General features: G+C 50.4%; 1 protein-coding gene across 2 annotated transcripts; it reads right to left on the bottom strand.

Moving 5' to 3' along the window:
* Positions 1-14180: 14180 nt before the first annotated feature.
* On the bottom strand, positions 14181-19943 carry LOC123448410 (auxilin-related protein 2-like). Of its 2 annotated transcripts, none has more exons than XM_045125269.1 (8): positions 19240-19943; positions 15965-17354; positions 15724-15877; positions 15522-15619; positions 15295-15360; positions 15000-15089; positions 14713-14889; positions 14181-14631 (listed from the first exon to the last, which is right to left on the bottom strand). In XM_045125269.1, exons 1-8 carry the CDS (start codon positions 19848-19850, stop codon positions 14593-14595), a joined length of 2625 nt encoding a protein of 874 aa, XP_044981204.1. In that variant the 5' UTR covers positions 19851-19943; the 3' UTR covers positions 14181-14592. The 2 variants fall into 2 exon arrangements, with proteins under 2 accessions (XP_044981204.1, XP_044981205.1); XM_045125270.1 differs by having other exon boundaries at positions 14713-14814.
* Between the last annotated feature and the right edge of the window lie 1745 nt (positions 19944-21688).

The raw sequence follows: 21688 nt of genomic DNA, 5'->3' as shown, positions 1-21688 counted from the left end.
TGCGATGTAATGGAGTCCTTGTAGCTTTCTATGACTCGTCTACACTCGTTGATGACCGACACCTGCTTTGTTGGGTTATGTATGCTTGTCTCTATACAGTTGAGCCACTTGAGTTTATGACTAGTTATGTCGGCCCGGGTTCTTTGACATTGGAATTCTAGCGACACAATTGCATATGTGAGTCAAAAGGCGCAAACGGTCCCGGCTAAGGTAAGGTGGCAGCCGTGGGGTTAACCGTGCGTGAGACCACAAAGGGATGCGATGTGTTACAGGCTGGATTCCTATGGCTTAGGATCGGGGTTCCGAAAGAATTAAATGCAACGACGAGACGCGAGTGGCACGGGTCACCCGCAGCAACCACGATGCAGGCGTGGGTGCCGAGGGCCAGGCCTCGCGAGGCGCTCCTCAGGCACAAGGAAGCTATTCTAGGTAATTTTTTGGATTTACTGCCTTAGGAAGCGTCTCCTGACCGCAGGGACTTGAAATATTCAGGGCATGCTTCTGTCGGTCGTATCGTTTCTGCAATCTTCTATAATTTCTGTTGCATCCACTTGGCGACCTGACACATTGCCTTGCTTGTATCTTCGGGTGATCCATCCCCCTCGCTCGGGGGCTCCGGCCGGTGCGCGTCGCCCCCACGCGGGGACTGGGGAAGCCCTGCGGCTCCCCAGGACCACAATCGACAGGATAAAATCAGAGTCGCTTGAGCGTCAAAAGGGGGCTATTGAGCATCGCGCCTTAGGGGCCTTACTGGTCACAAGGCCACCTGCCGCCTTTGATATTGTCCTCAGATATCTGGTCGTTATCAGTGGTGGTAGGGCTTAACCCCGTAGCTGAGATCATTCATTCGGTCGCGAGCAGCGGTGGTCGAGAAATGTGTGGGACCGGGTCCTAGCGACGCAGAGTCGCTTGAATGTCAAAAGGGGGCTTTTGAGCATCACACCTCAGGGGCCTTAGCGGGCACAAGGCCACCTGTTGCCCTTGATATCGTCCTCGGATATCCGATTGTTATCAGGGGTGGCAGGGCCTAACCCCGTAGCTACATCTGTTCACTCGGTCACACGCAACGGTGGTTGGGAAATGTGCGGGACTAGATCCTAGAAACGTAAAGCCGCTCGAACGTTAAGGGGGGCTCCTGATCATCGCGCCTCAGGAGCCTTACCTGTCACAAAGCCACTTGACCACCCTGGTGCCGTCCAGTTTTGGTCGGTATCGAGGGATGTCGGGGCCTTGCCTCGTGAGGTGCCTCACAACGGCAGGGAAATGTGCGGGACTGGGACCTGTCGACGTAGAGCCATAGACAACCCTTAACTCGCCTCCGAGGAAGGATCACGCAGGACCTGCATCGACCCATCGTACCTCTGCATCGTCCTTCAATCCTTCCGGAACCTACTTCATCCCGTGACACTCTCACATAGTGACGAGCCGAGGCTGTATACGCCCAGGGCCCCCCGAGGACGCGGAAGGGGTCCACCCCATGCCTAGTGGAAGACCTATGCTCCTCGCTGGGTACAGACGGAGGAAATCAACACAGTCCACCAATGACTTCCGGAATCAGGCACCTATGCCTCAGGGGTAGGGACACTCGTGAGGCCAAAGCTTCCTCGTGACCTCCCATATACACACCCACCGTCACACTCTCACGTAATAACGAGACGAGGATGTATACGCCCAGTGCCCCCCGAGGACGCGGAAGGGGTCCATCGCACGCCTAGTGGAGGACCTTTGGTCCGCGCTGGGTGCAGACAAAGGAAATCAACTTAGTCCACCAATGGCTATGCCCGCAACGGGCAAGGAAATCCATATAGTCCACCAATGACTATGCCAGCCTGAGTGCCGGACGTGGTGTTTTCTTGCTTTTCTTGGATTTTGAACTATCTTTCACTGAAATTAAACTTGTCGGGTTCAAAAGTTGGTTTCTAATTCTCACTGCCTGACATTCGAAAAACAAAAAGGGGGAAACTTTCTTTGGTGCTTTCTCATTTCACTGGCTTTAAAACCTCCCGTCCGGAGGACGTGTTTGGAGATGAACGCTCCGCACCGCCCTAGGAGTCAAAGAGCATGAAAGCAAGTACTTTCCACCCTAGGGGCAATCATTTTTCAGTAGTCAACCCCCGCTCGGGGGTCCGGACCGAAACTTGATACCACCACAAAGAGTCTCGGGAGGCCTCAGGGCCCCCTGGGGGATGAACAAAGGAATGGAGTGCGGAATCACTCGAGCGCCAGAAAGGGGGCTCCTGGGTGCCGCCTCAGGAGCCTTATCGGTCATAATGCCACTCACCATTGTTGGCGCCATCCGGGAGCCCCGGTCGGCGTCAGGAATGTCGGGGGCCCGCCTTGTGAACCGCGAGCCTAACGGCGGTGGGGATATGTGTTGGGCCGGGGCCTGATGACGTAGAGCGGCTTGCGTGTCAAGGGAGGCTCGTGAGCAGCACGCCTCAGGAGCCTTATCGGTCACAGGGCCACCTGGCCTCTGGGTCAGGGCCTTGCCCCTTGGGGGGCAACCTTGGTAACGGGTTGCGCCTTACGGAGGCAGGGAAATGTGTGGGACCGGGACCCGCAGACATAGAGTGCCGAAAGGGTCTTCACCCCGTCCCACCTACAAGATAGGAGCTACTCAGGAGGGGCTATGCAAGGGACCAGCGCAAACCCGTGAGCTAAGTACCCCGCAAGCCCAGGATGGGACCCTCTCGTCTTATGTCAAACTCACAATGAATTAAAAACATGCGTACTAACGAAGGGATGCAGAGCCTAAGGATTCAGCTGCGGCAAGGAAGGAGGCCATCGACCGAACGTACGGCGACACGAGCGGTGCCTCGGGAGGACAGGACCTCCTGAGGGTCCCGGCCCCCGTCACCCCCGAGCGATGGTTGGGGCGGTGACGGACCCTAAACCTCGAAGCCAAGCCGCAACGACCACCGACAAGCAAGCCGTCAATTCAGGAGCAAAAGAAAAAGGGAGAAGGATGAAGGTAACGAACAAAAGTTTAAACGCCCGACAGGGCAAGGTTCTTGATCCACTATTACAGTGGAAGGAGACGGAAGCTGAGAATGCCCAAGGGGAGGGGCTGACGACGTCACCCACGGCACCAGCAGGCTCGGTGTCGGGCCCTCCTCCTCGCTCGAGGCAGGCACCTGGACGTACCGCTCCACCAAGGCGTCCACACGTGGACGGACGTCGTCCCGAAGAGGACGTGGGGACGCAGCAGGCACGGGCTCGACGACGCGCTGGAGATCGAGCTCCGGGACGAGGCGGCGCAGGTTGGAGAAGACGAGCCTCAAGGCAAGGCCCAGAAGCTCCCGTGCGCTGGACGCGCTCTCCTCCTCCACCCGGGAGACGCCGGCCTCCAGTGCCTGCACCACCTTCTAGAAGAAGGCGAGGTAACCCCCGTCGCTCCTCACATTGGGCAACGTCGGGGCCTCTCCCGCGAATCGGCGCGCCGCAGCATCCGCTCGGCCGGTGATGTCCGCGAACTGTTTGGCGCGTTGTGATGCCATCAGCCAGGCATATGACGCCTCGTCATGGGTAGCTTGAACAGCATCGGTCGCCTCCTTGACCTGCTGCTGCTCCAACTTGGCCTCCGCCTCGCCATGGCGGGCGGCCTCGGCGCTGTCAAGCTGGGCCTGCAGACCCTCGACCTCCTCTTGAAGCTTGCCAAGCTTGGGCTTCTTGGAGGAGGGCTCACTGGAGAAGAGAGGAGATCAACCACCAAGCAGCAAATGAGGCGACAAGTAAAGGAAATACAAACAAGGGGCTTACTCGCCGGCCAGAGCCTAGTGGTGATGGACACGCGGAGGCCCCGAGCGCCCTAAGCCGCTGCCTCCGGGAGCAGACGAAGGCGTAGGAGGCGTCGCGCGCTTCCCTCGGCCGAAACTGTGTACGGGATACGCCATGAAGACGAGGAACGAAGGGGAGAGGAGGTTTTTTCGCGGCGAGCAGAGGAAGCAGAGAGGAAGCTCAAGATTGCAGTGCCTCCCCCCTAGTGGGGGCGGGGCAGATTTATAGGCGAGCCACGGCCACCAACCGTCGTGGGAGCGCGAGGGTCGCGAGGTGGGCCGACGGGAGCGCTGCCGCCCACGTAGCCTCACCTGTCCATCGAGCGATCACGTCCGCGAGGGCCATTGGGCGTGGTCAGGTTGCACCTGTGCCATTCAATGGGAGCAATGATAGCCTGCGCGGATCTAGGAGATCGTGTCATCATGGCATGGCGCACCCCGGACACCTCGAGGACCCCTCGAAGAGCGAGAGCATCGCCACATGGCTGCTGGACATGTGTGCCGCTTGGCCCGTAGGCAAATAGGGCCCGCGACGTTTCAGGCCGCCCTCCAGGCTTCGCCAAGAAGCCAACCACGACGCACCTTGGGCCCGGGGGCTACTCTCGACGTTCTGGGAATGGGGGTACCCAGACCTGCCTGCCTATGGCCCAGGGCTGGCTTGCTTCATCGACCTAAAACCAATGGGCCCGGCATCACTCAGGACAAGGCCCTCACGAGGGGCCAAGCCTCGCGAGGAAGAGCAGCAGCAAGACCAGCAAGGGCCTCCTCGGGAGCCCTCCGGAGCGGCGGATATTCTGAGGCAAGGCCCGACCTCAGGAGTCAAGGGTGACGCAAGGGAAGGACAGGCGAGCAGCAGACAGTAGAGCGGAGCAGTTTCCCCTTTGGTGCAAAGGGGGCAAGGACGAACGCAGGTTCCCAAGGCATCTTCTAAAGGTTTCCATTTTGGTGCAACAAGACCCTGGCCGCCCGCCGGCAGGACAGACATCATCCCTGAGCCAACCCGTGCAATGCTCGCAGCTACTTTGCACGCGAAGACCACCTTTGGACAGGGGAAGCATGTTCCCCTGTCCCCCTTCGAAATTGGTCGTTGTTGGATCCCTTCTCGCCGAAACTATGAGGGAAGAGGACCAGGGCCGCCGGTATAAATAGAGGATAGGTTGCTTCGTAGAGGGGACCGGATCGACTCGGATCCACAAACCCACGCACCACTCACGACACCCAGCCTCTGGAGGCCGAAGAACACTGTACTAGTTCATCCACCAACCTCCACGAGAGGCAATCCACCAAAGCAGGAGTAGGGTTTTATGCTTCGCTGCGGCCCGAACCTGGGTAAATTGTTGTGTCATGTGTTTCCCTCACCACCGAGTGAGCTCTTCGCCATTCACATTGAGTAGAGAGCTAGGCAAGGTCAAGCCGTGAAAGATCTTCGTACATGCCCTTGAGTTTGAATCCTTAGGGTTTTACGGAGCCGGAAATCCGACACTACCCCCTTTCGCCCATGGCTCCCTCTCCTCCTGCCTCTCCCCAACAGCAGCAGCAAGGCGGTGGGCGATACGACAACCGCCGCGTTGGCGGCCGCAAGCATCAACAGCAGAAAAGGGGCTGCCCGGCGTCCGGGGGGGCTCCTCGTCAACACCAGCCCTCCCCGCCATGGACCTACGGCACCAACCCATGGACGGACGTAGTTCTTGCGTACTCCATGCCTGTGCCTCGGCCCCCCGCCCCGGGTCTCCTCGGGCCTGCTCCGCCGAGCCATCAGGCCTACCTCGCTGGGCTAGGAGTCGCTCCTCACGTTGCGCCCTACCTAGCTCTTCATGCATCCCTGGCCCCAGGTGGCTACGGTGTCGCACCCGCGCCACCTTACGACGGGTTCTACCCGCCCCAGGTGCCGCCTCCATGGGATCCCTCCCTCCTCTCTCCATTACACTCGGCACTGACCCCTGGCAACTACGGTGGCGGCGGTGATTGGTACATGGACTCGTGCGCCACTCCTCATATGACATCTCATCCCGGTAACCTCATATCCTCCACTGCCGTTTCTACCCCAACTCGTATCACCATTGGCAACGGCTCCTCTTTACCCATTATACATGTCGGTCATATGTCTTTTCCGTCTTCTTCTACTCCTATTAGCATGTCTAATGTCCTTGTCTCTCCTGACTTAGTCACAAACCTTTGTTTTGTTCGTTGTCTTGCTCGTGAGAATCCTCTTACTGATGAATTTGACGTTGTTGGTTTTTCTGTGAAGGACGCATGTACACGGATGGTTCTCCACCGATGTGATAGCCCCGAGGACCTCTATCAGGTGCATCCCTCCACCTCCACCACCACCACCCGTCCAGCAGTCCTTGCCGCCAGTGTTGATCTTCAGCACGCTAGCCTCCGTCATCCCAACTCCACAGTTTTACGTCAGATTCTTCAGAGTTTTTCATTCTCATGTAATAAGGTTGACAACCATACTTGTGAGGCCTGCCGTCTCGGAAAGCATATTCATCTTACCTTTAGCGAGTCTACAACTATTTACACCTTTCCGTTTCAGTTATTGCATAGTGATGTTTGGACGTCCCCGGTTGCAAGCAACACGGGCTATCTATACTATTTGGTGATATTGGATGATTTTTCTCATTATGTGTGAACATTCCCTCTTTGTCATAAATCTGACACCCTTGCCACACTCACCACCATTTATTCTTATGTCACCACACAGTTCGGTCGTCCTATGCTTGCATTGCAAACCGACAACGGCAAAGAGTTTGACAACGCCGCTGTTCGGCACCTCCTCGCGTCTCACGGCACGGTCTTTCATCTTACTTGTCCTTACACCTCTCAGCAAAATGGTCATGATGAGGGCGTCATTCGCACTCTCAATGACTGTGTCTGCACATTGCTCTTCCACTCCAACGTGCCCCCTAGGTTATGGTCGGATGCTCTCGCCACCGCCGGCCTTCTCGTTAACATCCGCCCCTGTCACCTTTGCTGGAACTATCCACCTCACCAACTCCTCTTCGGTACGGCCCCATCTTATGATGGTCTTCGTATTTTCAGGTGTCTCTGTTATCCTATCACAGTGTCAACCGCACCTCACAAACTTGCTCCACGGTCAGTTCCTTGCATCTTTCTTGGTTATCCGACTAACACAAAAGTTTACCGGTGCTATGATCCAGTGGCTAACCGAGTCTACACATCCCGACACGTTTGCTTTGATGAGTTCGTGTTCCCGTTTCAGCAGGTACCATCACCACACGTGCTCCCTTCGGCGCCTTCTGCGGTGCGGCTCGCCCCTGCCACCACCTCTGACGAGCCCCCCGCTTCGCCGCCGAGCACTGCCCCGGCCCCGGTTGCGCCTCCATCTTCTGCCGAGGCTGCCCTGGGTTTGGCCGCACCCTCCCGCGGCACTACGGGCGCGACTGTCCTCTTGGACGCCCCCATTGTCGCTGCCTCCGGCTTGGTCCCGCCAGGCGCCGTCATCGCGCTGTCGGAGCCCGGCTCGACAGCATTCTCGCTGATCTCCCCTTCGGCTCCGTCGGTGGCGGCCGCACCTCTCACCGATGTGGTCACTCGGGCTCGGACAGGGACTCTCCGTCCTAGCATGCGCTACCCTGAAGCCGAGTACGCATGTGTTGCATCCACATCAACGTCTACCTCGGCTCTGTCTCCACTACCCACCTCCGTTCGCGCAGCCCTTCGGGATCCGAACTGGCTAGCTGCAATGTAGGAGGAGTTCGACGCTCTACAGCGTAACCGCACATGGCAGCTTGTGTTGTGACCTCCCCATGCCAATGTCATCACTCACAATTGGGCTTCTCCCACAAGACTCGCCCTGATGGTTCTCTCGAGCGCTATAAGGCGCGTTGGGTAGTGCGTGGCTTTCGACAATGTGCCGGCTTGGACTTCACCGACACCTTCGCCCCGATTGTCAAACCGGGCACGATTCGTGTCGTTCTCCAGCTTGCTGCTTCTCGCGCTTGGCCCGTTCACCAGCTCGATGTGTCCAATGCTTTCTTGCATGGCCATCTCGATGAGCAGGTGTTCTGCCAGCAGCCTACTGGTTTCGTTGATGACACTTCGCCAGACCATGTGTGCCTGCTCTCCCGTTCTCTTTACGGGTTGAAGAAGGCTCCTCGGGCTTGGTACCAGCGGATCGCGGCCTTTCTTCACCAGCAGGGATTACGGTCCACACGGTCCGATGCCTCCCTATTTGTTTACCGCCAGGGCGCCGCAACCGCATACCTCCTTATCTATGTCGATGACATTATCCTGAATGCATCATCGCCAGCGCTCCTACAACAGATCACGACTCGTCTTGGCATGGAGTTCTCCCTCAAGGACTTGAGGGCTCTCCACTTCTTCCTCGGCATCGAGGTTGTTCGACGTGCCACTGGATTCTTTCTGCATCAGCAGAAGTATGCTCACGAGCTCCTGGAGCGAGCAGGTATGCTTAATTGCAAGCCTGCTCCCACACCTGTCGACACGAAGGCGAAGGTGTCCGCCGTCGAGGGATCTCCGGCGTCCGACGCCCCTTTCTACTGCTCCATCGTCGGTGCTCTCCAGTACCTGACACTGACGCGGCCGAATCTTCACTATGTTGTTCAGCAGGTGTGCCTTCATATGCACGCCCCACATGACACCCATTGGGCTCTTGATTGACTCATCCTGCGGTACATCCACGGCACCACGGCCATGGGTCTCACCCTGACGGCCTCCCCCGACACCAGCCTCGTCGCCTACTGGGTTGGGTGTCCCGACACCCGATGATCCACCTCTGGCTACTGTGTCTACCTCGATCCCATTCTGATCTCGTGGTCGTCTAAACGACAGCCCACGGTTTCGCGATCGAACGCTGAGGCTGAGTACCGAGCTGTGGCTAACACCGTCGCCGATTGTTCCTCGCTCCGACAGCTCCTCCAAGAGTTTCTATGTGAGGTTCCCAAGACCACGATTGTCTACTGTGAAAACAACTCTGTGGTGTACCTCGCTGCCAACCCTATTCATCATCGCCGGGTGAAGCATATTTAGCTCGACATCCACTTCGTTCGAGAGCATGTCGCCCTTGGTCGTGTTCGAGTCTTGCATGTTACCACCGATCACCAGTTCGCCGATGTGATGACGAAGGGACTCCCTACCTCGACCTTTGTGAGTTTTTGGCCCAGTCTTTGCGTCACTGGCAACGCCTCGACTGGGGGGTGTTGAACATGTATGTACGTATGTACGTCCGGGTTTGTATGACGTACATGTAGTGTCTCTCTCCCTCCTGTATTTACTTGTTTCTTGGGAGAAAAGACACCGGTCGCACCCCTTGCACCTATCCTTTCTCTCCAAACTAACACTCACGATACATACCCATTGTGGATGAGTTTTCGTACTTGCCTTTGGATTCCTTTGGTATCCTTGGGGTTGTGACGGTATGGTACTTTGTTCGGTAATGATGCATCAGGGATGAGGTCGATGCGGTGCTCGATTCCGCAAAGTGGAGGTAGTCCCGAAGGTAGCTCATGAGGCAAAACATCAGCAAATTCCTGCAAAAAAATGAGACAAAACCGAAGGTAGATGTTGTGAAGTATTAGTCCTCGCGGACTCATCTTTGCACACAAGTACAAAATGAAGAACACTCGATGGGTTCTTACTCACATCCCTCAAGTCTCTTTTGGTGGCTTGAAGCACAAATTTTTTCTTGGCTCTCCTCATGGGGTTACTCATATTTGGCTTGTGTCGATCACTCTCTTTTAGTTGTCTCGCTCTCTCACTAGTCTCTCCACGATGGCTCAAATCTTTCTTGTCGGCAATCACTTGACTTGGCGACATTGGTCGAAGAACATACTCCTTGCCCTTCATCTGGAAGCTATAGTGATTGATTTGTCCGTTGTGGATGACGTCGCGGTCGAATTTACAAGATCTTCCTAGACGAAGATGACACATGAACATTGGTACCATATCACACTCCAAGGTGTCTCCAATCTTGAAGGAGACTTGCACGCTATGATCGACTTGGATGGTGTTGGGGTCACTTAACCATTGGACCTTGTAAGTACATGGGTGCTTCTTCTTGCACAAATGTAGCTTGGAACAAAGTTCCTCACTCGCCAAATGGTGGCAACTTCCATTGTCTATGATGACCTTAACGGATCTCCCTTGCATGCCCGCTTTGGTGTGGAATATGTGGCAACGTTGGTCCTCTTGTTGTTGTTGAAGTGTCAAGATCTTGGAGACAACGAGAGTGGGGCTCGAATCGTTAGAGACTTGACGGTCGCATGCATTGGAGTTGTAGAAGATGAAGCTCTTCGCCTGCAGTTGCTTGTAGGAGGATGACTCCAAGAGTCCTAGGTTACTTGTAGCTTGATATTCCACCGCTAGTGGGTGTAGCATGCGTCGGTGTAGGCGTCGAAGTTGGAGAAGATTGACTACTTGATACGTAGGTCTTCAAGGAGTACTTGTAGTCATCTTGCACTTGTCATTCCACTCTGGTCGCTTGGTGCACTAGCTCAATAAGGTTGGAGTAGGGTTGGAAATGCATGATTTTCTTGACTTCGCGGTCGCGACCATTCAAGAAACACGCCATATTTTGCTCCTCCTCTTCCTTGACGTTGGCTCGTATCATTTCAATCTCCATTTGTTGGTAGTAGTCCTCAACCGACTTTGAGCCAAGCTTGAGGAGTTGTAGCCTCTTGAAGAGATCACGGTTGTAGTGTGTAGGCACAAAGCAAGCTCTTATGATTTCCTTCATTTGGTTACAAGTCATGATCGTTGGCTCGCCTTTTTCCCTTCATCGCTCAATCACTTGGTCCCACCAAATGAGAGCATGCTCGGGTAAGTCCATTGGGGTCTTCTTTTCCTCTTCATAGTTGTGAAGACGGAATATCATGTCCACTCTGAGGGCCCATGAGAGCTAGTCTTCAGGGTCGGTGCTTCTGGAGAACTTAGGCATGTTGAACTTGAGCTTGCCTTACCGTTGGTCCTTGTTATGATGGTGACGGTGATGATGTCGCTCACGTCTTGGAGGAGGGACTTCATCTTCTTGTTCCTCATGAACTGAGGTCGTGAGCGAAGGATTCTTGCCTGGTTCCTCCTTTCTTGGCGCTCTTCAACGCGAGTGTCTCCATCTTGTTGCTCTTGTCAGAGCACTTCTTCTTGTTCGCGCACTCGGCGATTGTCTGCATCCATGGCGCGAGTGGCTTCTCAGAGGGCACGTTGTGCTTGAAGCGCTTGTTCCTCATAGCATTGTTGTTCTTTTCGTAGTGCATGTCATCGTGTTCTTCTTGGCATTGACATTGTTGTTCTTACTCTAGGTCAATGGCGTCTTGTTCTTGGCTAAGGCATCGTTCACGCTCACGAGGGCGGTCTTGCAACCCATTGCCATGGAATGGATTTTTTTTTGAAGCTTAATGATCTTGATGGTTGCCTTGAAGACGAGAATGAGATCGTGGTTGACTTGTGTCGTAAGAGGTGTTCGGAGAGGGGCGGATTGAGTGTCGTCTTGACGATGAAAGTGTTGAGGAAACACGCGTGACCATCATGGCATGAATCTCTTCCATTTGGGTGGATAGCTTGGCGTCGAGATAGTCCCGTGTTCTTGCTTCAGATTGGTGCAAGTCGGTGGCGAGTTTCTCGATGTGGTTGCCCAAAGCTTCATTTTCTTGATGCATAGCTCGTTGGACACCAGAGAGATGAACCTTGGTGACATAGATGTTTGTGTCTTCTTGCTCATAGAAGAGCGGATTTGATGTGCTTGGCCTGTCCATTATACTCAAGCAAATGTGAGTGAAAGAATGAGAGGAAGAATACAAAAATTACCTTTCCCGATGTTGAAGATGGATCAATGATCACTTGATATGGTATTATGGAAGTAGTAGAATTGGTACGAGATCTTGTCAATTTCATGCCTACACAAGTAATGCTTATCGAGGAACTTGGTTAAGAAAAGTGGAACAAAATTCAAGCAAGTGTTAGTCAATGTATTGTTAGTGTTGGAAAAGAGTTGCAAATTGCAAATAAAGCAAATAGATCAAAACTATCACTTGGAACACATACGAAAGATAAATGGGACTCACGCAACCAAGGAATGAGCACAAAATGTGTAACCACGGAAAAGCTCTTGTTGCATGAATACAAGAAGAGACGCTAGCACGATTGCTCAAAAGGGCGAGATATGTACTTGTGCACGACCTATGAGTGACAAACATGTCGCCTTTCTATCTCAAGTATGTTATTTATGCATGATCCGAGATGATCTATAGTATGCAATGTGGCTCGATGCTATTGCTTATAAGCCATTTGCTTTCTTCAAAATCTTTTCTCGTCTTTTTTAAGCTTTTTCTTTTGCCACTTATGCAAAATGTTTGATCCAAGATAGCAATGGTGTATGCATGGGAGTAACTTATGACACAATAGATAATATTGAGATGTTTGCATGCAATTGAAGCTATGCGGAATATATAACACTAAAGTGCACAAGTAACGTCGCTTGACAATTATCAGGTCGCTAGTCTATGTGGACAAGTAATGCAAAAGGATCGAGCTCTCAATGCAGTGGTAAGGAAATGAGAAATGTTGTCGTCGAAATTACCATCCTTGCTTACGGTCTTGGTGTCAAAGGATCAATTGGTCGTTGTCGATGACGAGTTGGTAGGCGGGGAATGGTTGATGTTGTGTTGCACATATCTCTGGTTCGTTCGCAAAGATGCCATCGCACCAAGGGTGAAGATGCCCAACTTGTAAAAGCATCGAGGTTGTGGAAGTCGTCAGTTGGAAGCGGTTGTACCATTGGTTAGGGCGGTAGAACCGGTCGAGCGGTTGTACCTCTCATGGAAGCGGTACAGCCGATGTTCATGGGGAAAATTTCCATATCTCAAATTGGGGTGAAAAAATATGAATTCCAACTCAAAAATTGAAGAGGGTAGAAAATTTTGGGGGTGGGGTGGGAATTTCGTGGTGGGGAAAGGTGGGAAGGATGGTGGGAAGGCTAGATCTACTTGCCAAACAATAAATTCGTGGATCCAAGTCAACAAAATCTCACAAGAACAAACAAATTGCAAAAAAAAATGGCATGGCTATTTTTGATGGGATTTTTGAAATTAGGTGAAAAGAAACAAAAAAAATGGCTAAAAAGTGGGGGGATACTCCAAGATATGAATCAACCTATGCTTTGATCCAAAGATGTTATAGGGCCAAACCATAGGAGGTGATTTCCTTCGCACTTGGAGGTGGGGAGGAGAGAAATCAACTCAAACTGTTTGAGGAAAACACTCATGACAAGTTCCAAGCACACATCTACTAAATTCACATACAAATATGAGATACAAGATTTAAATCCAACAAGAGGAAAAGCAAAAGAGATAGATAGTTCTTCCCAATCTCTAGGAGAGAGGGGCCTTGAATCCAAGATGGATACTCCCTTAGAGGGGGCCTTGAATCCTCAAGGTATCTTCTCACATGGAGGCCTTGATCTCCATGGGAAAGGTAGGGAAGGAGCAAAGCTATACTAGATTTGAGCTATCACTTTGCTAACCCTAGTTCAGAGCTAGGAGACGAGTACTTGTAGTCCAAGGGGTAAGTTAGGATTACATGGGTCATGGCCCTTTCACTGTGCACAGGCGGGACGGTTGTACCGATCGAAGGTCCAGTTGTACTAGTTGGCTTGTAGTCTTGTACCGCTTTGATATCCAGAAGGAGTCCAGGCGAATCGGTAGTTGAAGTGATAGTTGGGGCGATTGTGTCGGTCCACCGGTTGTACGTCTCCTCCTAGGTTGGGCACAATCCTCTCCATGATCTTGGGGTCCATCTTCCACCGTGATTTGGGCTTGCTCCTTATCTTATCCTTGACCGATTCCTTGGTACCTAAGCACACAAAGTATCTCTGTTTGAGGTAGTAGCAATGTCTCATGTGGGTCGAAGGGAAGTTCAACAAGGAGAGAGTTGGGTTTCGATATTGTCATCTGTCCTCGATTGGGTGATAATGACATGTTCATGGGACGACTGTAGGATGCTTCACATCACAAAGCCTCAACCTAACCTGCTAAGGCCCATCGCATCCCCCCCCCTCCTGCCGAGGAGGAGGGGGGAGGAGGCAAGGGCGACTTGGAGACTCCCAAGGAGGAGAGGCAAAAGAATGAGAGCCAATTCTATCAGCATAATGGCGGACTTCTAGCCACCTCCCCCTCCTCCCAGGGAAGAGGCAGGGGCGACTTGGAGACTCTCAAGGTGGATGAAAGGGGAAAGAATGAGACATCCCCCCCACCCACCCACCCACCCACCCACCTAAACACACACACAAAGCAAAATCTTACCTGGACAAAAGCAAACTAATTCTTGGTAGTAGATTAAGACAACACATTTATTCTGTACTTATTCAAGAGGAACATGGAATAGCATGGAAAATCATGAGGAGGCAAGCAGATTAAGCTGTGAGTATTTGAGGAAAACTGCTGGGTAATCCAAAATTGCAAATCATGTCGAGAATTGATAGTCAAATGGAGTACAAGAGTGAGAATAATGACAGGGCAAAACATAATTGTACATCTGTTTCTTGTAAGATCTTAAGCATAAACTGTGGTTTCGACTTTCTGTGGTCTGACTATAGACAAATGGTATTGAAGAAATACATGTAATCTTGGCCCTCCAAGATATATAATATAAAAAAGAATCATCCCAAAGTAATTGGGTCATCAATCCTCAAAGAACAGAAGTCTGTATTTGAACATAACCTATTATACACTGATAACTTTGATGGAGCTGCACCAAGAAGATCGGCTGCATCTTAATCCTCCAGGGCTTCACGTGGGTACATTTAGTTAAAAGCTGGCTGTATATACACAAGGATGGCTTAAAAGAGCTCTTCAGAATTGAATTTGTTCCATGCCTCCTGTTTTATATAAATATAAGAAGATAAGTGAATGTTACAATATCGCTGTGATACTTGTTGCAAAGCAGTAAGAATACACACCTTGAGCATGTCAAAGACCATCTCAGCAATATATTTCTGTTGAAGAGTCGCACCCTTCTGTTGCACCTTATCAGGATGGATGCATAACGTTGCCTTTCTGTACTGCTTTTTAACAGAAGCACCAGTAATCAAATCGGTCAAGGATACAGCCTGCCATCCACACTCTGGCCAAAGTATCTATTCGCAAGTAAAGTATTAAGGAAATAGTGAGCGTGTTTATGCAACAAAACAATGATAGCACCCAAAAATAAAGCACAAAACCGGGGAAACCACAAGTGTTGACTCACATATTGCAGAGTTGATAATAAAGCACGCAAGTTGCCCTCTTTTCCAGCAGCCCACCTCTTAATTTCAAAGTCTAATGAGTCACCAATTCTCTGGAATGAAGAAAAATTCAAAATGAGTAGAGTACCTATGCAACCAAGAAAATCAAGCTTAAAGGGTCAAGACATGTTGCCCTATGAAGAATTAAAGAAAATGCCAGCAAAGTCCATGAAATATTGAAAATAAATGTGCAATAGCAGACAGCACAGACTGTTTACATCAACTAAAATAAGCAGAATCAAGCAACACAACACTTACATCTCTTTCTGCTTGTTCCCTCTGAACCTGCATATCTCTTTCATTCTTCTCAGCCAAAGCTTTTGCCTGCAGATATGTTATATGACGAACAGTGGTAGCAGAATGAAATGTCCATCATTTCTTTATAACAGGGGAGAAGGGAGAACAATATGATACGGAATCAGCAATATTAATCACTGGCAACATCTATCTACTATTCTACTGACAGGAAGAGGTGGGAACATTACCGCTCGTTCACGGGTCCTCTGATGACGTTCTGACCTAGCACGTCTTCTTTCTTCACTCTCCCCCTCAACATCTTGAAATACGTCAGATGATGATCGGGCTGAAAAATAATACAAAATGAATCACCAAAACTGCAAAATGTGGGAACTGAATATCATTACGAAGTTACGAGCTAAGTATTATTTTGGGAAGACCAGTGCTTACTACTTTCAAATTCAAATAAGTCAGATAGACCATTGCCAAAAATATTTGTGGCTGGTGGTGGGTTTGCTTTTCTGGTAGAGGCCAAGGTAGAGGTTGTTCTCTGTGATCCATTAACTGTTCCTCTACCTTGCGGTTGAGAATCAAACATAGAGTCCTGAAACATCCAACATTAGCAAAAGGTTACAGTAGTAAATGGTATCTAGACTTTATTTTATGTAAATATTTTGGGGCTCGAATGTACCACTGTTGGTGTTGGGCCCCTCTGCTTTGCTGCACTAGTATCTCGAGCATCCATACGAAAGAAAGACTCAACATCATTTGGTGTGCTCTGTTTTTCTTTTGCCGCCGCCGCCGCTGCTGCCTGCCTTTGTCGAGCCTCAGCAGCAGCTCTTTCGACCGCAGCTCGCTCAGCTCTCTTCCTTGCTTCCTGCTGAACTCTCTCTGCAGCAGCACCTTCTGCTGCAGCCCTCTCCCTAGCAGCAGTTCTCTCCCTTTCCCTGGCCTCAGCAGCAGCCCTCTCCCGTTCTTCTGCAGCAGCCCTTGCAACCCTATCTTTAGCCTCAGCTGCAGCCCTCTCACGGGCTTCCTGGTGAGCCCTCTGCACAGCAGCACGCTGTGAGCGTTGGCGGGCATCCCTTTCAGCTTTTGCACGTGCTTCAGCAACTGCTCTCTCCCGTGCCTCCTTCGTAGCCCTCTCAACTGCCTGTTTCTCTCTTTGCTGTTCCAATACCCTCTCCTTTTCAAGTCTTCTCTGTTCCTCCCTTAGTCTCATTTCTCGCGCATGTTCTAATCTTTCCTGGCTTTCTCTCTCTTCACGAGCTGATGAATTTGAATCAAACTCTTCGTCATCATCAAAAGCATTTTTATCATAATAAGCTGGCATCTGATGCTTTCCCATGGCAACACCTTCTGATTCATCTACTGAAGAATCATCTGCTTGCTCTGGCGTATCTTTGTAGTGGTTGTGCTTTTGGCTAGACCGCAACACATACTCGTCATCTTCTCCATTTGCTTTTGCACCCAGGGGTTTTTGTTTAAGAAGAGGCGGAGATTTGGAAGGTGGCGGAGCACTAGTTGGCCGTGTGAAGAGGGGGATCTCAGAAACTGTAAGCCATATATCGTCTTCGGATTCAGTAGATATCGGTGACTGATCATCCATACCATTGCCACTGTATCTCTCTGAAATGTCATCGACATGAATATCAGAGTACCTTGCAGATTGTGATTTTGGCATGCCATTTCTGAAGTCCTCCAGAGAAGATCTGCTTGCTGGATTTCTCTTCACTGAGCTTTGTACAGAACTTGACTCTTGGGCTTTGCTTTGTAGATGACTATTCTTGGTGTCGCCATTGATTTCTGAAGTGAACGAAGGATCTGATTTTGGGACCTGGTTAAAAGCACTAGAATCCTCAAATAGACTATCAGCAGCAGCATCACTATCAACATTCTTGCCTTCAGTGTTATCAGACTTATCAAGATCTTCCAAGGGATCTGTGAATCTCCCCGGGGATGGACATGCGGAACCTGGAACAGAAACTCTTTCTAGGACAACAAATGGATCATCTACGAAGCTGGTTGTTGATTTTGAAGCTGGAACTGCTGGCTTCTTTTTGTTATCATCATTAGGGTTCCTAAAAGTTATAATGAATATTATGGGAACACATTTTTTTTACAGAAATGAGGTAGCAGATATCATTAAATAGAGGCTTCAGGTTTATGGAACTAAAATGCACAGCTTATGGTCTATTCTTTAAATATGCTTCTATCGTCAGATCTTTTGGTAACAGTCATCTTCCTCAAGGTTTTTGACCCATCAGCACAGGGGAAAAGGTTTTCCAATTGGCATCAGCAAAGTTGAATACCACAGCTTCAGAAAAAAAATACCGTACTACTGAAGAAGTAATATACGTGGAAGAGAAAAGTAAGAATTTACCAGCAAAGGCACATAAGACTCTAATAGTCGGAATGCATGGCATGTATATAATACTGCGTAGTCTATACTCCTTTGCAAAGTTCAAAAAGGGGTGCTTAATCGTGCGCCTATGCGCGCCTACGCGCGGGGCGCTGGCCTAACGCCTCGCCTAGGCCGTATGCGCTCGGAAAGGCATGATGCGCGCCTAGGCGGAGCACATTTTGCGTGTATGCGCGATTAGGCGCAAAAAGTTGCGATTAGGCACGCTGATTTCACGCGGAACTGGAAGCAGGGGCAGCGTCAAAGACAATAAAAGCAGCGGGATCTCCTCGCAGGACACATGCAAATACCAAATATTAGGTTTAGGTTGCTCTCCTCGCACCACCAGATCTCCTTGCGCCGCCAGATGCCAGAGCCTTCAGCTCTGCTCGCGCCGCCAGATGCCGGAGCTGAAGGCTCTCCTCGCGCCGCCGCCTGCCGGAGCTGAAGATTCTCCTTGCGCCGCCGCCTGCCAAAGCTGAAGGGTCACCTCACGCCGCCGGATCTCCTCGCGGGCTGCCTGCCGGAGCTGAAAATTCTCCTCGCGCCACCGGCTGTAGGAGCTGAAGCCTCTCCTCGCGCCACTGGCTACTGGACTTGGATCTCCTCCGCCACGCATCGTCGGCTACCGGTCTCGGAGCTTGTCCACCTCGCCAAGCACTACTCCTCCCCCCGCCTTCGATCTGCTCCTGCCACCTCCTTGTGAGCTCTCTGCCTCTCTCCCCTCTCTGTTTCTTTCATTGCTGGTGCGAGGTGGACTGGTGGAGTGGAGTTGCTTGCGAATTGCTGATGCTAGTTGCTCCGGTGCTGTCGATGCTTGCCTGTTGCTACTGCCGTGTGCTCCAGCAAGCTGCTGCTCCTATCTATGCACTTGTACTGCTACTAATGTGTGCTATCGGTCAGCTGGTTGGAAGTTGCTGCCTGTGTTGGCCACTTGGTCTCCTGGCTATTGATTTTGTTGGTATGCTGCTTGTCTGCTTGTAGACTTCTCTGTACAATTTTGTAGAAAACGACTAATTGCGCCTAATCACGCCTAAGCTAAAAAAGCGCAAATAGGTGGCCAAACGCCTAGCGCTTTTTTGAACTTTGCTCCTTTGTGGAATAAGGAAGATGACATAGAGTTAACCTTCCAGCATGATTCATTTATGTCTGCAATTTAATTATTTAGTCTGACAACTTTAATTGTTATTACCTTATGCTACACCAAATGGATTGAGATTTTCGTAATCTGTTGTGTTGAAAGCAAAGTTTGTTCTCGGTCCCTTCCTCATGTTAGGCTCAATATCGTGCATACATTTTTCTTATAATCTCAACTGCTTTAAGATACAAACAAATGCATCAGCACAATGCACAAGCATGGAAAAAAGAAGATCAGCATCTATTTTTCGTCAATTCAATCACGGAATCCCGCTTTGCTTAAGGTCGCCTCTAACATTCACTAAGATTTGGTGATTTTCACATTTCAGTTCAACCTATCCAACATCACACTATGACAGAGACTGAGCCACAAGAATGAACACCCAAACCCAATGCAGATCTAAACAAGCAAAAGCTAGAGCACTCACCTACTCTTTGGCGGGCTGCTACTGGCGAAACCTGGGATCAGATCATCGAACCCGGTGCCCTGCTGGTCCTCCTCCACCACCGACTTCTTCTTCTCCCCGGCCGGCTTCATTCCAAACCCTCCCAACAGGTCGTCGTCGTCCTCGACCACCACCGACTTTATCTCCTCCGCTTGCGGCTTCCCGCCGAAGCCCCCTAGGAAGTCGCCATAGGAAGGCGGAGCCGAGCGGTTGCTGCTCGTGAACACGTCGTAAGCGGGAGCCGCCGAGGGTGCCCCCATCCCGAATACGCCGTCACTGTCGTACGTGGAGTTGGAGGCCCTCAGCCCGCGGACCGGTTCGAAGAAGTCGTCGTCGAACACCGGCTTGGTTCCAGCTGCCGACGACGATGACGAGGAGAGTCCCTTGAACGAGTCGAAGATCGAGCCGAGGGGCGGACCGGAGGCGGAGGCCGCGGGGATGGGCGCGCCGAAGAGGCCGTCGTAGGACGGGGCGGGGGTGGATCTGGGGTTGGGCCAAGCGGGTCCACCGCCGCGGGCGGCGGCCATGGGCGCGGCCTTGCCCTGCGGCCGCACTCCGAAGTCCCTCGCCAGGAGCCCTTCGATGCCGTCCATGGCCGGCGAATGGCGGCGGCGGCCTCGCCGGAGAGGGGAAGGGGGAGAGATCGGGAGAGAGAAAGTGGTGGGAAAGGGGAGGAAGGTGGTGATGTGTCTTTCTCCCTCTTTGTTGGTACGTTCGGTGACACGGTCGGTGTATGAGGGGTGGAGCCCACCGGAGGTTGGCATGCATGACAAAATCTTTTAAAATGATTGTAGTGCAGGTTTATGAACGGAAAAAGTTCAAAATAAATCTTTAACTTTACACACAAAAGTTAAATTAAACCCTAAACTTCTAATCCATGAAATCAGCCCACCAAATTTCCTAATCCTGGTCTATTCTGAACCTTTATAGTGTTATCAAACAGGAATTGCCAACATGGCATGTTGAATCCCGATATTGTTGACTGCAAGCATGACTGGCCGGCCCAACGCGTATGAAGCACGATTATTTTTATTTTTCATTTTTTTGAGTCTGCTTTTTTATTTTTTTCATAATATATTTAACTTAAAAATATCGAGAAATAGACAAATGATGAATGCGAACGCGACTAGGCCGGTTACGCACAAGTTTTTTTTTTCTTTTTCATAAGAAACCATGTAATAAAAATACAAAAGAAAATAGACAATTCAGAGGAATCGAACTTAAGACCAGTTTTTGCCAAACTGATCGAGGAAGCCACTCGAACTAATGGTTGCTAGTGCTTGATTGAGAGGCCCGAAATTATTTACCACACAAGGGAAATTCAAGATTAAAAAAACATTTTTAAGGGCAAATAAATATGAAAGTGTGAATATTGTTTAAAAATCCTAAAAATGTGTGAGAAAATTGTATATACTTTTAAAAAACTGAACAGTGTTTTGAAAACAGAATCAGTTTTTAAAAAGTAAACAATTTTTAAAGAATGTTGAAAATACGTATTGACAGAAATTTTACATAATGTATTTGAAAAATGTTGAAATTGTGTCGAAAAATGTTTCGTGCGCATGTTAGAAATGTACTTTGTCTACTTGGAAAAATTAAAGATGTGTACAAAGAAACAAAAAGAAAAAAATAATGATAAAAAAGGAGCGAGCACGCGATGGAGCGACTGCTCTGATGGATCGGCCCGATTTGATCTGTCACGTCAGCAAATACCGGCGAAATACTCTCAAGGTTTAAAATAGGTCGAGATCGAAGAATTTGGTGTGCTAATTTCAGGGATTGGAAGTTCAGGGTTTGGTTTAACTTTCGTCTATAAATTCAAGGTTTGTTTTGGACTTTTTCCTTTATGAAACATACAAGTTGCATGAAACTTTATTTCGAGCCGTCCACGCGGAAGAGGAGACGTAGCTCCGAGGCAAAGATGAGGGCGCTGCAACCTTTTAAAAAAAAGATGAGGGCGTTGCAACGAGGTCGAGTCGGGAGCAAGCTATAACCAAAGCCAAAGATTGACAATTTGAGTGTGAGGTCGGATGAGGGCGCTGAAACGACGACGCAATGGCGAGGGAGGCATGGGCAAAGGCGAGGAAAGGGTGGTAGTTTATGAGAGGGCGTTTGGAAAAGTAAGATAAAGGGAAGCTGAAGAAGAAAGCCAACCCTTGGATTTCAATCGAATGAATGAAAAGATCCACTGATGTTAATTTTTGTTAGGTGTTTGACATATTGTAACGCCCCAACCATATCCATCGATTCTCGACCATTACATCTGACGGGATCTAGACTTGCCCCACACATCAACACTAGTCCTTTTTACGCACTTTGTTCTCATGGGTGCGCATATGGGACAAACTTTCTGGTCGGTCATCCATCCTTAAATTGCTACAACCTAGCACACTTAGCTTCGGAGTTCGTGAATTGGCTTCTAGAAAAGAAA

Source organism: Hordeum vulgare, chromosome 4H (genome assembly GCF_904849725.1).
Source record: "Hordeum vulgare subsp. vulgare chromosome 4H, MorexV3_pseudomolecules_assembly, whole genome shotgun sequence".
Classification (NCBI taxonomy): domain Eukaryota; kingdom Viridiplantae; phylum Streptophyta; class Magnoliopsida; order Poales; family Poaceae; genus Hordeum; species Hordeum vulgare.
The sequence above is the reverse complement of the archived record's forward strand: the minus strand, read 5'-3'. Positions and strand labels throughout refer to the sequence as shown.

Excerpts from the sequence above, each read along its gene's own strand:
- LOC123448410 (XM_045125269.1), bottom strand. The coding sequence starts at position 19,850 with ATGGACGGCATCGAAGGGCTCCTGGCGAGGGACTTCGGAGTGCGGCCG. Across the intron at positions 17,355-19,239 it reads AGCAGCCCGCCAAAGAGTAG|GAACCCTAATGATGATAACA; the intron begins GTGAGTGCTCTA and ends TATAACTTTTAG. Across the intron at positions 15,361-15,521 it reads AGAGGACCCGTGAACGAGCG|GCAAAAGCTTTGGCTGAGAA; the intron begins GTAATGTTCCCA and ends ACATATCTGCAG.